This window comes from Plasmodium gaboni, chromosome 1 (genome assembly GCF_001602025.1).
Source record: "Plasmodium gaboni strain SY75 chromosome 1, whole genome shotgun sequence".
NCBI lineage: Eukaryota > Apicomplexa > Aconoidasida > Haemosporida > Plasmodiidae > Plasmodium > Plasmodium gaboni.
The window spans coordinates 191185-210035 of record NC_031481.1 but is presented as its reverse complement, the minus strand read 5'-3'; the positions used below and the strand labels follow the sequence as shown (position 1 = coordinate 210035).

The 18851-nt window shown below is 17.5% G+C and overlaps 5 protein-coding genes across 5 annotated transcripts in view; 2 read left to right on the top strand and 3 right to left on the bottom strand.

The window, feature by feature from the left end:
* Positions 1-261: 261 nt before the first annotated feature.
* PGSY75_0107600 (putative serine/threonine protein kinase) lies at positions 262-3879 on the bottom strand (the record flags this gene model as incomplete). Its single annotated transcript, XM_018783631.1, has 1 exon — positions 262-3879. The coding sequence occupies one exon, from the start codon at positions 3877-3879 to the stop codon at positions 262-264; it is 3618 nt and encodes a 1205-aa protein (XP_018643915.1).
* Positions 3880-9179: 5300 nt separating this feature from the next.
* PGSY75_0107500 (lipid/sterol:H+ symporter) lies at positions 9180-13936 on the top strand (the record flags this gene model as incomplete). Its single annotated transcript, XM_018783630.1, has 4 exons — positions 9180-13194; positions 13372-13444; positions 13589-13718; positions 13862-13936. The coding sequence occupies 4 exons, from the start codon at positions 9180-9182 to the stop codon at positions 13934-13936; spliced, it is 4293 nt and encodes a 1430-aa protein (XP_018643914.1).
* A 904-nt stretch (positions 13937-14840) lies between these two features.
* PGSY75_0107400 (hypothetical protein) lies at positions 14841-15302 on the bottom strand (the record flags this gene model as incomplete). Its single annotated transcript, XM_018783629.1, has 1 exon — positions 14841-15302. One exon carries the CDS (start codon positions 15300-15302, stop codon positions 14841-14843), a length of 462 nt encoding a protein of 153 aa, XP_018643913.1.
* A 2002-nt stretch (positions 15303-17304) lies between these two features.
* PGSY75_0107300 (putative protein, unknown function) lies at positions 17305-18617 on the top strand (the record flags this gene model as incomplete). Its single annotated transcript, XM_018783628.1, has 2 exons — positions 17305-17967; positions 18084-18617. The coding sequence occupies 2 exons, from the start codon at positions 17305-17307 to the stop codon at positions 18615-18617; spliced, it is 1197 nt and encodes a 398-aa protein (XP_018643912.1).
* Positions 18618-18761: 144 nt separating this feature from the next.
* Positions 18762-18851, bottom strand: part of PGSY75_0107200 (putative carbon catabolite repressor protein 4) — a gene marked incomplete at both ends in the record, with an annotated part of 2088 nt that continues 1998 nt past the window's right edge. The window contains one exon of the mRNA XM_018783627.1: positions 18762-18837. Within this exon, the coding sequence (XP_018643911.1) occupies positions 18762-18837 (76 nt within the window). The remainder of the gene's footprint in view (positions 18838-18851) is intronic.

Below are 18851 nucleotides of genomic sequence, written 5' to 3'. Positions count from 1 at the left end.
ATTTGTATTCGTGTGCATATATTATTATTATTCCCTTTAAATATACAAAAAAAAAAATTTTAATTTGCATGAAAAAATTTTATATAAATTATATACATATATATATAAATATATATATATATATATATATATATATATTTTTATAAGGATTATTTTATTAATTCCATACTGTTATTTATATATAACAATAATGTAAATATTATTATATATATATATATATATATATCCTTTTAAAGTTTATATATTTCACACCTAGTATTTTCAATATATATATTTTTTCTTCTTATATAACTCTTCGGAGGTCCATCTTAATTGATAATCTAGCGATAATAAATTTTTACACAATTTGGCTACCTGTGGATATTTTTTTATTAACAAGTCAGGTAAAATTCGATGTCTAGCATTACATAAAATTTTCATTCTTTCCATGTAAGTTTTTGTTATAGTAAATAAATCAACTATAATTAATCCAAGAGAAAACATATCAACTGCTTTTGTATATTTATTTCCTAATAATTGTTCTGGAGCTGCATATATTTTAGTTCCTATTCCTAAAGTATGATGATAATGAAAATTTTTTTTTTTTTTTTTAAAGTATTGAAATGAGGAATTACTGTTTATTTCCTTTGTGTGTATATTATTTTTATTACAGCAATTTTTAAATAAAATTTCTTTTTTTTCCCCTATAATATTATTTTTATTATTATTATTATTATTATTACTAGTTATATTGAAGGGGGTTGTATTTTTTTTTTTTTTCAAATTTAATATATTAATTTTTGGTATATCATATTCATATGACAAGTTATTGGATTTTCTTTTTCTCTTTTTTCTTATATTATTTTTTAGATAAGTATAATCATAGGATGCTAACCCAAAGTCCCCTATTTTAACAATATTGTTATTGGATATGAAAATATTGGAAGGTTTCAAATCTCTATGCATAATGTTATTATTGTGAATATAATATAAACCTAATATGATCATTTGTATTATTTCGTAATTTCTATTAATATTAATATGTTCCCTTGTGTTAATATAATTTTCTAGTGTGTTTTTACAATATTCCATTCTTATATATAGGTTAAATTTATATTTTGTCTTTTTATTATATCGATTCTTTTCTTTAATGTGGTTATATATCTTATTATGTTTATGTTTCTTTTTTATATATGATAATAAAGCAAAACTTCTATTGTTGTAAGAATATTTGTTTTTTGATATATTTTTTTTATCTTCATTTCTTTTAGAATATTTATTTAATATCTTCCTTATTTTCATATATAAATAAGTTGTTGTTATATTGATTTTTTTATCACCTTTAAGTGAAAGATATTTATTTGGTAAATTCTGATTCATGTCATAAGAAATAATTTTATCATTACATAGTTTTTTTTTGAAAAAATTTGTATATCTATCCATATAATTAGTAAGAATAAAATTATTATTAAACATGAGGTTATTATTATCCATTCTTTGATTCAAATAATAATATGATAAAACATTTGTGGTATTATAAATAAACCATTTTTTTTGAATTAAAAGATGATAATGAGAACATAAAAAATGCCTTTTCCTTAATATATAATCTATATAATTTTTCAAAGTTATATTTAATAAAAAATATATGATTTGTTTTGAATCTGTTGAATATTCTTTGTTATTTATGAATGGTCGATATTTATAAGCCCTTACATTTTGAACCTGTATATTTCTTATTCTTTGAATTTTTTTAGTTTTTTTTTTTTTTTTAATTTCTTGTCCATACAATCTTGAATAAACATAATCACTTTTATGAAAACAATATATTATAAAAAAAAAAATTCGCTTTTTACAAGTAGATAAAAATATCTCCTTTTTATAAAAATTACATGTATATTTAATTATATGGTTCATTGGATATGTCTTATAATTAAATATATGAAGAATTATTTGTCTAACTACATTATTTCTAAGTTGTTTAAATTCCTTATGTATCTTGTTACATAAGTTATGTCTAATCATAAATTTTATATAAGATAAATACATGTACATATTTTTATTTCTTCTTATGTTTACATTTTTGAGAATTTTTTTTTTTTTTTTTTTTTTCATCTGAAACATTTTCCTGATTTTTATTTTCTTGAGTTTATTATTATTTTTTTTTTTATTTTTATTGATATAATATTTTTTTTGTGATAATTTATTTTTCTTATTCTTTGATAGTCGGTTAATAAATTTGGTGTGTCTTTGACAGAAGATATTATTATCTTTATTTTGTGTTTTACAAGAAAAAATATTTGATAGGCTAAAAGAATTGCGTATATTAATATGATCTATAGTAGATATATCTGATGTGTATGATGTATATTTTATATTTTGAATAGTATATATATTATTATATATAAAATATATTTGTTTATTATTTTTATTTTTCATTTCTTCTATACTTTCTATATTATTATATTTATTATATTGTTTTGTTTCTTTGGCATCCACATTTTCCAAGTTATATACATTTGAATCATCATAAAATGTTTGTAATGTATTTAATACAATATTGTTATCCTTTTTTTTTTTGTTGTTGTTGTTATGTTTATTTTTGTTTTGATAAAGCATGGATGGTTTATTTAATATATGTTTATCTAAACATTTTGAAGAGTTGTAATTATAATATTTATTTAATTCTTTTCTTTCCTGATAATTCTCATTTTGATTGTAAGAGAAAGTTTTTCTTCTAATGGTGCTACAACATATTTGAGAAGAGAAGGAACTTATATATGTAAATTGTTTTTCCTTTAAGGATTTAAATTTATTTGTTGTTGCATAAGATGAATAATAATAACAAGAATGATAAATGTTACTTTGATTTTTATTTATAAAAAGATTATTTTTTTTTAATAATTTAAAGTTTTCATTATTATATCTATAATAGGAATTTTTTTTTATATTAAAAAGAGCATACATATTTTTATATATATGTCTATATATATATATCTTTTTCTTAGCATTGATTTTTATTTTATTTATTATATATTTTTTTTCTATACCTTTATTGATAACAACGTTGTATTTTTTTTTATTATTATTCACACAATTCTTGTCATTCTTTTTATTATTGTTCTTATAAACTTTTTCCATTTTTTGTTTTATATCTTTTATGTTATTATTATTTTTTATTTTTTGTGGATCAGCATCTTCAAAAATAATTTTGATATCATCTGTATCACTAGAATATTGAATATTTTTAAAAAAAAATTCGATTTTTTTTTTTTTTTTTAACTTGTCTTTTTTTTTCTTCTTAATAATTTTGATAGTATCTTTAAATAAGGATATCTTTTGTTTCTTTATTTTCTTCTTTTTTTTATTCACTTTAATTTTTTTTTTTTCTTTGTAAAAAGGTTTATGCATTTCTATCCAGTATTCATGTAGATATACAATATTTTTATATTTCTTCAAGAGGTTTAAATATTTTATTTCTCTTAAATTTAATAATATTTGTTCTTTTAAATTTTTTGGATTAGCATAAAATTTTATTTTCTTTAAAGCATAAAATTTATTGTTACCATTTTCTTTCTGATCATGATGTATATATATTTTTTTTCTTTCATTCTGATAATGATGTATATATTTTTTGTTTCTTTCATTCTGATCATGATGTATATATTTTTTTTTTCTTTCATTCTGATCATGATGTACATATTTTTTGTTTCTTTCATTCTGATCATGATGTATATATTTTTTTTTTCTTTCTTTCTTCTTTATTTTATATACACATGAAAACCCTCCAACTCCTATTAAGCACATAAATATAAATTTGTCTTTTATTTTTTTATTGACATATTGATATTTGTCGTTGTATATGTACGTTTTTCTTCTTTTTCTGTTACTTATTAGCATTGTCTCCGTTGTTCTATCTTTTTTATTTTTTCTTTATTTAGTATGGGTTCACGATTTTAATACAAAGGGTAAAAATAAGAAAAAAAAAAAAAAAAAATATATATATACATGAATATATGTATATGTAAGCATTACAAGAGTATAATCATATATATATATATATATTCACGATTTTAATACAATTCACGATTTTAATACAAAGGGTAAAAATAAGAAAAAGAAAAAAAAAATATATATATATACATGAATATATGTATATGTAAGCATTACAATAGTATAATCATATATATATATATATATATATATATATCCATATATGTCATAATATATTCAACAAATTTATATGTTTTCTCATTTTTTTTTTGGAGGCTCCTCCTAAATTGTTTCTTCGTTTTATACAACATATAAATCTTATCTTGTAAGCACACACATAGATGAATAAATATATAAATAAATAAATATATATATATATATATATATAATATATTTATTTATAAGACTACATTATATATTACCAATCTATTCAGTTATATATCTACATACATCCTTATAATTTAAATAAAACAACAACAAAAAAATTAACTTTGAGACAAAAAATTTATAAGGTCATTGTATAAATGCTAGAATAGAGAACAGGCAACTTAAACTTAGATAACAAAGAAGAAATGAATTAACCTTTGCATGTAGAAAAATTTTATTTTATTATACAAATATATTTGTAACATCATATAAGGAATATAAATATTTATGCAAAGAAATGGATATAATATATATATATATATATGTATGTATATGTATATGTTTTTATTTTATTTTATTTTTTTTTTTTTTGGTATAAAAAATTTATTTATATGTAACTTTATAAGACCTTATGATGTTGTGAAACGGCATTATTAATATGTAAATATAAATATAAAAATAAATATTCAAAAATAATAAAATATTATATATATATATATATATATATATATATATATATATATATATATTTATATATTTATATATTTATATTATTGTATACGTGACTAACATATATTTTTAGCCATATATAATTTTAAGTACCCCATAACAAAAACAAAATTTGCAATCTTAAATATTTTTACATGCCTACATATATTTTTTTTTTTTAACAAGACATATTTTATATACATTTATTTTTTTAAGAATAAAACACTGCATGTTTCAAGAAAAGAGAAAAAAAAAAAAAAAAAAAAAAAAAAAACCAATCATTAATCATTACATGTGTTCCTTTTTTTTTTTTTTTTTTTTTATTTTTTATAAATATTACAAGGCAGGAGAAGGTATGATTTTTTATTTGAAATGATTGTATATTAAAAAGGATTAAAAAAAAAAAAAAAATATATATATATATATATATATATAAATATATATGTAAAAATATTTATGTATATAATATTTATATATACCAAATATTTTTCACTCAAATATCTTATGGACATTTCACTTTTATATATATTGATCACAATAAAAAAAAATAAAAAAAAAAATTAAAGATATGATATATTATATATATATTATGTCATATCCATATAATATGAACCACATATATATAATATATATATATTTTTTTTTTTTTTTTTTTTTTTCATATACTTTAAAAAATTTTATAATGTTGGATTATATATATAGAATTGTTTTACATAATAAAAAAAAAAAAAAAAAAAAATGAAGATCACTGAATAAGGCACACATCTGAACTAATGTTGAAAGATAAAATTAAAAAAAATATATGTGCCTATATAAATTATTTTTTTTATTTTTATATTATCTCATATGTGAATATTATTATATAACGATTTATATATAATTCCTTATACACATTTTTAAATTTGTATTTTTTTTTTTTTTATGTCTCCTGAATTTTTTTTTATTTAATATTTATAAAAACTTTTTGATCATTTTTTATAAATAATGTTATATAAATATTTTTAAAAGTTTTGAAATTTTAACAATTAATAAAATATAAAGAATATTATATAGAAACACATATATGTATATTTTTTTTTTTTTTTTTTTTTTTTTTTATAGAATATGTTCAGTGTTTAGATATAAATAATATTATTAATATACACTTTATATGTTTATATATTTCTTGTGGATCTTTATACTTTTATATTATAAAAAGGATATTATTATATATATATATAAATATTTATAATTATATTTTATTTTATTTTTATTTTTATTTTATTTTTTTATTTTTCTCTTATTATCCCTTATAATTATATCCTATATTTTATTTTTAAAATATTATGATCAATTGTCATTTCGAATATCATGTAAAATTTAAAAGAAATTTTTTTTTTATATGTATGTTATAAGTTTCTATAGAACCCATCCTTTTATTGTGTTAAAAAAAAAAAAAAAAAAGGGATCTATTTTTTAAAAGTACAAATAAATAAATATATATATATATATTATTATTCATTGCATGCATCTATTTTTTTCTAGAACAATATAAGTTAATTATTATTATATTTATATTTTTTATTATAATATAAAAACATCTTTTTATAGATACCAATATATTAATATATATAATAAGTAAAGAAATGTAATAACTGAAAATTTGTATAATAATATATATATATATATATATATATGTGGTAAATAATATATAATATGACATATATATTATTAATATTAATAATATATTTTCTTTTTCTTTTTCTATTATTAAAAAAATGAAAGAAAGAGGGGTAGGAGTATTTGAATTATTTTAAATACATATATAATTATATATATATATATATATATTAATAATATAATAAATAAAAAATATAGATTATATTATTTATATATATATAATAAATATTATGGTTACATAGATCTTATACATATTGTATATATATATATATAATATATATTATATATATAATATATATATATATATCTATATATATATATCAATGGTTTCTCCTATGTTTTTTTTTTTTTTTTCATATCTATATAATAATATATATATATTTTTTTATATAAACTTATATTTCTACATATATAATATATTATATATATATATATATATATATTATTTTAATACTTTTTTATGAGTTGTGTTCTTTTCTTTTTTTTCTCTTAATGTTTTACAAGTTTAATATTAAACAATATAAAAATATATATAATAATAGATATATAGATTTATATATATATATATATATATTTATTTATTTATATATATTTTTAATTTCACTACCTCATACAATTTAAAGAAAAAAAAAAGAAAAAAGGGGAAGTATATAATATATAGTAATTAAAATAATAATAATATAATATAAATAATATAATAGTATATTATAAAATAGTTTTTATATTATATTTTTTATTATAAAAAATAAATAATATATAAAAGTGTAGCTGTAAAATATATATATATATATATAATATAATATATATAATTTTTTTGAATGTTAATTTTTTTTATATGTTGTTATAAATATTTTATGAAACAGAAAAAAAAAAAAAAAAAAAATTATAATATATATAATATGATATAAATATATATATATATATATATATATAATATTTATATAAAAGAAACATATGTTGAAATATTATTTGTACATCAAATATATTTTTATATAACCAAAAAACAACAATTATATAAAACAAAAAAGATAAAACATAAAATATTTTTTCTGTTTCTTTTATATATATATATATATACATTATTATTAATATAAAAAGGTATATATATATAAAAAATCCTCAAAAAAAAAAAGAAAAAAAAGAGATATTTTATTTATAATATATATATTATATATATATATGTTGTATATTAATAAAATAAATACAAAAAATTGATAGAACAATATAAGTATATATATAAATGATTTATGATATATATAATATATATATGTAGTATTATAATTTTTTTGAAGAAAAAAAAAAAAAATAAAAAAAGTTAATTTTTTTTTTTTTTTTCAGCATGTATTATTACATATATAAATATATATGTACCAAAAAAAAGATATAATAAATATTTAAATATATATATATTTTTTTTTTAATTTTATAAGATCTCGAACAGAGTATATTTATATAATATTATATATTTATTTATTTATTTACAAAAAATATATATTCTTTTATAATTATATTTTAATATATTTTATATATATATATATATATGTATAGAATGATTTTTAGATTTAAGTGTTGTATAGATTTTTGTTTTTATTAATTATTAAAATATATATATATATATGATATATATTTATATATTTATATAATTTTTTAACTTTTTCTTATATATATAAATATATTATATATATTTATTTATAATTTATTGTATTAAACTTTTTTTTTTCTTCTTTTTTTAAAAAAGTCATCCTTATATATATATATGATATATATTTATATAATTTTTTAACCTTTTCTTATATATATAAATATATTATATATATTATATATATTTATTTATAATTTATTGTATTAAACTTTTTTTTTTTCTTCTTTTTTTAAAAAAGTCATCCTTATATATATATATATATAATATTTTGTGTTATGTACTTGATATATATGTGGATGATTTAATATATAAAAAGAAAAAAAAATAAAATATAATAAATAAATAAATATAAATATATATACATATATATACATATATATATGTTTTATATTTGTGTTTAATATAATTTTTAGTTTATTTTATTATTATTTTTTTTTATAATATATATATTAAGTAAATTTAAAAAAAGATGCTTTAATTTTTAAATAGTTTCATAGGATATATTTATCTCTATATGTTTTTATTATAAAGATAATGAATACATTATGAACATATTAGTAATATTTAATTTTTTATAATATTTTATAATTTTTTTTTTTGAAATATTTAATATAGATAATTATATAATGTCTATATATATACATATATGATTATATTATTTATTAAAATATAAATAATATATATATAATATATATTCTACATATATTGTGTTATATAAGTGTGTGTTAATATATATATATAATATATATAATATATATATATTTTTTCTCTTTGTATTTGTTAATTTATAAATATTTTATAAATATATATATGATGCAATTATGAGTTTATATACACACACATAGCCATCAAAGCGTAGCGCAGTAATATTTATACATATAAGATATATAAATAAATAAACAAATAAATATTTAAATATTTAAATATTTAAATATATACATATATATATTTTTTTTTATATATGTGTGAGAATACATTTATGTTGTGAAATTTTTTTTTATAGCATAGAAAAAGCCCAAAATTATACTCTGTATTAAAAAAAAAAAAAAAAATGTTCGTAAAAAACTTTATTCATAAATTAAAAGAATTAAAACAAAAATCTTTAGATAAGTTTGCTAATCTATTGTATGATTATGGAGGTTATGTATATGATAGACCATGTACGTTTATCATATGTAGTTTAATATGTTGTTTACTTTTAACGTGTGGTTTTTATTTTAAAGAACATGAGAAAGATATTTATAAATTATATTCCATATCGAATTCGTATGCATACGAAACGAATGAAACAATTAATGACTTTTTTTATAAAAGTAGAAGATGTTTTATATTAGTTGAATCTAATGTAAATTTATTGAAACCAAAAATTTTGAGAGAATTACAAAAATTTGAGGAAGGTACGAAAGATATAGAAGTAGATTTGTCTGAAATTAATGAATGTAAATCTGCATCTGAGTTACCACCAGAACAAAGTCCTGTGGCAAAAGAATTATATAAGACATTAATTCAAAGAAGTGAAGAGAATTTAAAAAGTGGAAAGATCAATGGTAGTCTTTTTGATTATTCTGATTTAGATGATAATGGCAAAAGTATTTTGTCAGTGCAAGGACAAGAAAATAATAACGATGATGATATTATAGAAGGAGACAACAAAAATGATGAAAACAACAACAATAATAATAATAATAATAATAATAGTGAAGATGATAGTAATAATGAGGTTGATAATAATGATGATGATGATGATGATGAAGATAATGATGATGGAGATAATGAAGAAGAAGATGAAGAAAAGAAAAAATCACTTCGAGAAAAATTATATAGAAAAATATATGAAATGTTAAAGAAAAAAAAAGAAAATATTGTTTTAGATGAGAATAGTCCAAATGTTAATTATTCTGATTATAAAGATGATGTATTCTATCCATATCAATATATACCACCTATGTTAATAAAATCAGATAGATGTAAATTACATAATGTTTTTGCTGATAAAAATTTGAATATAGATTTAAGAGAAGCTAGTGATGGATTAAAAAAACAAATAACATATACATTAGAAGATATATGTGAAAAGAAATATGGTGATTGTAATTTCAGTTCATTATTTTTATATTATGAGAAAGGAAATGGTTATATTGATTATCCTATAAAAGTAGATAATTTAGATTTTTATGTAAATAGAAGAACATATAAAGAAATGATGTTTAAAGGTATATTAGGTAATATGGTGTATGAAAAATCTGGTTCAAAATTTATTATAAAATCAGCAAATGCTATTATGACTGTAATACCATTATTAAATTCTCATACATATGAACCATATGCATTAGCTTATGAAAAGAAATTAATTGATTATGTTAGATTTTATAATTTAGATGATATAATACAAGATGAAGAAACTAATGATAATAATGATCCTTTTATACGTTTTCATGTATTTACTGATAGAAGTTTAGAAGATGAAGTTGATCGTATATCTAAAATTGATAATTTAACTAGATTACTTTTATTAATAGGTGTTTTATTAATATTTATGTATGCATTATTTAATAATGTCACATCTGTACTTTATAGAAGTAAACCCTTATGTGCTGTTATGGGTATCTTTTGTGGTTTCTTAGGTTTCTTATCAGGTTCAGGTTTCTTATATTTTCTAGGTGTCAAATCTGTTCCACCAGCAGAAACTGTTCCATTTTTAGTTATAGGTGTTGGTGTTGATGATGTGTTTGTTATATTAAATTCATATTCTTTATTATTTATGGTTAAAGATAATAAGAAAAGAATACAGATGTGTCTAAAAGATAGTGCCTTAGCAATTACTGTTACTACATTAACTAATATTATAGCCTTTTTAATAAGTGCTATATCACCATTCTATTCTATATGTGCCTTTTCCTTATTTACAGCTAGCTCCTTATTTTTTGGATATCTTATGGTGTTAACATTTTTGTTGAGTTTTCTATGTATAGAAGCCAAATTAGAAAAGAAGAAAAGAAATATTTTCACGGGTACCTTGCATTTGTTCAGATCTATTTTTATGAAGAATTCGAAGAAGGAAAACAACAAAAAAACAGACAAGGAAAATAATAATCTTAATGCTGATGACAAAAAAAATGATTTATCTTTGGAGCTAAAAAATAATGAAGATGATTATGAAAATGTTTCTATATATGAATGGATACATAATTTATATTTATTTGAAGAATCTATAAATAAGAAAAAGAAAAATCTAGCAGTAGTATATACATCAAATGGAAACCCCCCCCACAATAATAATAATAATAATAATATGAATGAAGAACTTGGATTGGTTGATTCCTCAAAAATTGTATCCATAGAAGATCTAAAACAAAGAAATGTTAGAACACATGATGGTTCTTTACAAAATAAAGATGATAATAAGAAAAAGAATAAAACAGAAAAAAAAAAGAAAGCACAAGATAATAATGGTAATAATTATAATAATATTAAAAGTAGCAATTTAAAATGTGATAATGATATGAATGGTAAGAATGGTAAGAATGATATGAATGATATGAATGATAACAATGATAATAATATTATTAATACCCCATCAAGTGGTGAAGAGAAAGATAAAAAGATTAATGTTCTTAATGATGTATTTAACGATATTACAATAAAACCTAATGATAATAATATATTATTAGATAGAGGAGATATAATAAAAAGTAGTGGTTATGATTCTTCTTATAATGATTTACATAGTAGTTCCCTTCCAAATCCATCATCTAATGAAATATTAAATAAAACTAGTATGGTATATGATGAAATATATTTAAATGATAATAAGAAAGAAATAGAATGTTCATCAAAAAATTTGGTGAATGATATAAAAAAGAATGATATGATACATGATGATTCATTTAATATAATAAATAATAAGAATATGATATCACCATCAAATGAAATTAATAATAGTAATAATACAAATAAGTTTAATAATAATTCGACAGAATTAGCTACAAAAGATACACAACATTTTATAAATGGACATGATAAAAATATTTATTTATTAAGTTCACATGATAATGCATTATTTTATAAATATATATATGAAGAACCTAAAGGAAATATAGGAAAATATTTTAGATCATTAGTAAAAAATTATTATGTACCATTCTTATCATCAAAATTTGGTAAGACAATTGTATATATAATGTTTACATGTCTTATAGCATTATCTATATATGGATGCACATTAATGAAAAAAGGAATAAAATATGATAAAGCATTTCCAGTGGATTCATATGTTCGTCGATTTACATCAGCAAAAATTAAATATTTTCCAGATTTTGGAGATTTTATTGAAGTATATTATTTTGATAAGAATTTTATAAATAAATATAGAGGTCTAAAAAATAATACAAAAGAATTTGCATCATCATTTCTTTATTCAGATTTAACAGATCGTCAAATAATGAATGGTCCAAAAATAAATAAAAATGTACATTGGGAGAATACAAATTTACAAGAAGAATTAATAAATATGCATAATACTTTAGAATCACAAGAATTTGTTACATCTGTTGCAAATGGTTTTACTTTTTTTTTAAATAAAAATAAATCAAGCTTAAGAAAAGAAAACCCACAAGAATTTTATGAAATTTTTGCTAACTGGCTAAAAAAAGATTTTGTAGGAAATCTATTCAAAAATGATTTTGTATTCTTAAACGGAAAATTAGTTGCATGGCGTTTTCATTATTTCCAAAAAAATGTAGATGATTCAGAAATATCTTCTAAATGGTTAAAGGCATCTAAACAAATTACAAAATTAGAAAATCATAATGTTCAAATGGTTTGTTTCCATCTAAGTTCTATATTCAATGAAACTGATGAATCCATTATAGAAGTAACACTAATTAATCTAGGAATTACTATACTCACAATTCTTGTTGTAACAGCTTATATTATTAAGGGTTTCTATTCATGTGTAATTATCGCTTTGATTATTTTCCTTATTGATTTATGTATATTCGGATTTATGTGCTTATGTGGAATTACAATGAATATTATATCCATGGTTATATTGGTCTTGTCAGTTGGTAAGTGGGAAAAAAAAAAAATATATATATATATAATATATGTGACCATAACCTTTTTATATTACTTTAATTATATATATATATAATATATATGTGACCATAATGTTTCTATATTACTTTAATTATATATATATATATATATTTTTATTTTTTTATTTTTTATTTTTTATCTTTTAGGTTTCTCCATCGACCATACCTCACACATTGTTCAAGCCTTTTCACACAGCATGGGAAGAACAAGAGATGAAAAGTAAGATACGAATTTTTTTTTTAATTTTTTATGCATAAAGTTTTATATCTTTTTTGATACGACAAAAGTGTTTATTATATATAAGTATATAAATATATATATATATGTATATATTTATATATATTTATTTTTTTATTTTTTCAGAATGAAAGAAAGCTTGCACCTTATGATAGGACCAGTATTACATAGTGGTTTGTCAACCTGGTTTGTTATTAGTACTTTATTTTTTTCAAATAAAGATTTTACTGTTATCTTTTTCCAAACATTAAGCTTGGTAAGACATAATAAAAAAAAAAAAAAAAAAAAAATATAAATATAAATAGATAGAAATGTAAATATGTTACCCCTATATATGTATATATATATATATATATATATATATATATATTATATATTATATATTTCTTTTTTGTGTAGGTTCTATTCTTTTCTATAACCTTCTCTTCCATGTTCTTGCCCGTACTTCTTTCCAGTTTTGGCCCCCTACATTAATTAATTAAATTTAAAAAAAAAAAAAAAAAAAAAAAAAAAAAAGAACAAATTAAAATAAATGATTTTGCCGTTTCCGTTTTTAAATTCAAAATTATTATTAAGAAAAAATTTCAAAAAAAAAAAAAAAAAAAAAAAAAGAAAATTCATATATATATATGATAATTATATTATTATATGTATTATTTTTTGATTTTTTAAAATTTTAATTAAATATATAATTTCTTAACAATGTATATATGTATATATATATATATATGTACATATATATTTATTTATTTGTATATATTATAATAATATATATATATATATATATATATATATTTTATATCTTTAAATTTATATTTATTCCTGAATTTTTTTTTTTTTTTAAATTAATATATATATATATAACAGGTAGACTATATACAATACGTTTCGTAATATTTTTAATTTCTTATATTATTTATTTTTTATTTTTTTTTTCATGTTATATATTTTTTTACTTGTATTTTAAAACCTTTCATTTTTTTTTTTTTTTTTTTTTCATTTGAAATTTTAAGCAAATAAAAAAATATTTTGAATAAAAATAAAAAATTAATAAATAAAATATCAAATAAATAAATAAAATATCAAATAAATAAAAAAATAACAAATAAATAAAAAAATAACAAATAAATAAAAAAATAACAAATAAATAAAAAAATTACATATAAATAAAAAAAATTACAAATAAATAAATAAATAAATAAATAATGTATAGGTGTCTACATTGTTTGAATATGTTGAAAAACTACCAAAATAAATAAGTATAAGAAAAAAAGAAAAAACAGATACACATTTATTTATATATCTATATGTGTTTGTTTATATATATTAATCCATTGGTCTTGAAATCCCTTTTTTATATTTCTCATTTAAAATTTTTTCATAAATATTGTGAGTGTTCATCTTGCCATATAAAAATTTTGGGGTCTCTCTTACAAAAGGCACGTACAGCCATAGCCAAATTATCATTGTCATCCATTATTCTTCCTTTACATCCTAATTTTATTTTATCAGGTACATTTTTTTCTCCTTCATATATTATACTTTTTGCATCTTTTACTGTTACATTATCATTTAAATAAAATTTGGATCCATTCTTCCATTTCATTTTTTTCTTAATTATATTATGTCTATAAGTTGGATATAATTTCTCATCATTAATATAAAAAAAATATCCTAACTGTGTATCTGCTCGATATCTGGTTGTCCATATAATAGCTGGAAATAATATTAACATAACATATTTTATATGACTCTGAGCATAATAAAAAGAATGATATATTTTCTTCAAACGATAATTTATATCTCGAAATATGCTATTCCAAACATATCTTCTATACATTTTTTTATTTAAATCAAATTTTTATAAATATTGCCAAAAAAATAAACAAATAAATAAACACACACATATATATATTATATATATATATATATATATATATATATATATATATATTTTATATGTATGATAAATTATATTATAATTTTATTCTTTTCTTTAGTTCCTTTTTTTTTTTTTTTTAATTCATGTTACAGGCTTTCAATAATATATAATATACAATTTATATAATATATACGTATTTATAATTATTTATTCATATAATACAAAAAATTAAAAATAACATAATAAAAAATTGTAAGTGCTAATATCAAAATAATATCAATTTTTTTATTATTTACTTTTTTATTTATTAAAACATAAATGTATATATATTATATTTATATATATATTATATTATTATAAATTCAACCCAAAAAAAAAAAAAGAAATATTTCATATACACATCAAATATGATAATATACATATATAATATATATGATATATACACTTTTAATATTTTACTGATATGAATATATTTAGGGTATATTTTTTTCTTATTCAGAAAAATAAAATCCTTTTTATAATATATTATTAAATCAGGAATTTTAATATATATACAATATATATATATATATATATATATATCTTAAACTTAATAACTTACATAAATATATAAAAATATATCCATACAAGTATTATATCTGTAAAATAAATTTATTTTATTATTTATTTTTTTTTTTTTTATTTTATTTTTTTGTACAAATGTTATTCGTAAGACTTAACAAAGAAATTCACCTTTATATACATATATAGAGAGAAGAAAAAAAAAAAAAAAAAAAGGAAAAAATTTAAGACACCTTTTCAGTTCTTTTTCCCAAGAAAAAAAGGGAAATAAGAAAAATAATTCAAGCTTATAATAATGATATAATAAAATAATTTGTATATTATATCATATTAACTTTAATTTTTTTTTTTTTTTTTTTTTTTTTTTTTGAAATGTTCAAATTACAAAACAATAAAATAAATAATATATATACATATATATAAGTGCTCTTATATAAAATATGGATTGATCAATAATTCCAACTTGTTTTAATTTGTAATAAGTTTAAATTGTATCCTTAAAATATGTCTTAGCTATTTACAACAACAATGTATATATTGTGTAATTTTTTTATCTTATAATTTTTTTTTTTTTTTTTTTATCTCTCTTGCTTTTTTTTGAATGCATTTATATTAAATTAATGAATTAAAAATTTACATGGGCATTGATTATATACATATATATATATATGTATGTAATTATATGTCCTTATAATTAAATCCGTTGTAATTAAATAAATATCTTTTGTTCAGACAAAAAAGAAGAATAAATAAATAAATAAATAAATATAAATATATAAATATATATAAATATATATATATATATATATATATATATATATATATACTTTTCAAAATATCAGTTGGTATTTTATATACTCACACATATATGTGTACATATTTCTTTACATTGATTTATATATTCAATCACATTATTTGTTATATGAAAACAAAATATATATTTTTAACATTACTCAAAAATATTTATAATAGTTTTATTAACTCTATCGAGAAACATAACCAACATACATATTAATTATAACCTTGATTATTATTTATTTATTTATGTCTCCTATAATATGAAATTATTTTGCATGTTTCATTAGAATATTGTCGTTCCATACCCAAAAAAAAAAAAAAAAAAAAAAAAAAAATCATAAATTATAAAAAAAAACAATTTTTAAATTATATAAAATGATTTAAATTTTAAATGATGTATTTATAATAATAAGGTCACAAAATTAAATATTTTAATATGTTAATTTTTTTTTTTTTTTAATATTTTCATTGTATTATTTTTTATATTTCAATATCCTATACGCAATTATGTTGTGACTACCTGTCTATTATATGTGACAAATAAATACATAATATATAGATAGACACACATATATATATATGTATATATATACTTCATTAAATGATACAGTTTGTAAAATGTTTTCTCCTTTTCATCCTTTTATATTCCTCAGATATTATTATATGCCTACATTATTCAAACCGTATACAAAATCATTTATATATGTATCAAACGAACAACAGCACTAATGAAGAAAACATATATAATATGAAAACATTTAGTAAATTACCAATTGTAGAAAATATCAGAAACATAACACATTCCACAAATTATTTTTCTTATGAACATTTCATAATTTTAGAGAAACCCAATGAACATTTTACAATACACAATATAAAATTAATGTGCCAAAAAAAAAACCATAATCAACCTAATCAATTCAATTTAAAAATTTTAGCAGTATTACTTTCTACATCATATAAACAAGAAAATATTTCAAATATATTTCAAAATATTTGCAAAAATGGATTTTCCTGCCTTTTCAAAATACAGCTAGGTAAAAATAAAAGCCTTGTTGATCATAATAAAATTGTACACTTAAAAAGCATAGACAATGATCTAAAAAGAAATAAAAATAATAACAACAGACATAAAATTACATTTTATTATATATGTGAGGATTTAAATTATTATAATCAAAAACAACAAAGTAATGAATTCAAATATGTTTTTAATTATGAACAGCTAGCTTTTTTAAAATGTGAAAATTACCTGACTGTTCAGGTAATTTTTAACAAAAAAAAAAAAAAAAAAAAAAAATATATATATATATAAATATATATATATATATGCATATATTTTTGTATGTTTAATTTTTACATATTTCACATTTCTGATAGGTTGAAAATTTAGTGGGTATTAATTACAACAAAGAAGTTGACAACCTTAACTCTGAATATATTTCTTTCTATTGTTCGCAGAGAGTTATATGCAATATGCATATGGAAGATTTATATAAAGATGATAATAATAATAAACTTAAAAATTATATTTTTTATGAATTGACCTATAGGTGTGTACCCCCAAAGGTATGTTCATTGTGTGGTAACAATTCAACATGTAAACTGGAGAAATTGTATAATAAAAAAAAAGAGATAACCCATTTTTACAATAATTTAGAATACAATGAAAGTGGTATATTTGATAGATTGCTTCTGAATAAGGAACAGGAGGAAGAGCGCAATAAAACAAGTTTTATAACTAACTTAGAATACAATGCTATAAGATATTATTTTGATGATATGATAACTGTTGGGGGTAATACATATCATATATTGGAAATATGTAAATGTAGTAAAGATTATGTGCAAGAGGGTTTATCTTGTGTTAAAAAGGAGAAAGATAAATTTTATATAAGATATGCAAATAGATAACAAAAAAAATAAAAAAAATAAAATAAAAAATATATAAAATAAAAAATATATAAAAAATATATAAAAAATATATAAAAACGTTTACATATATATATATTTTTTTTCATAATTGTTAATATTTTTTTATTTTCGTTTTATATTTTTTCAAACAATAAAAAACTCTGATGTCAGCATTACATGATCTGATGGGAAATGCTCATTTGGTAACATTTTGATATCCCTACAAATAAAAGA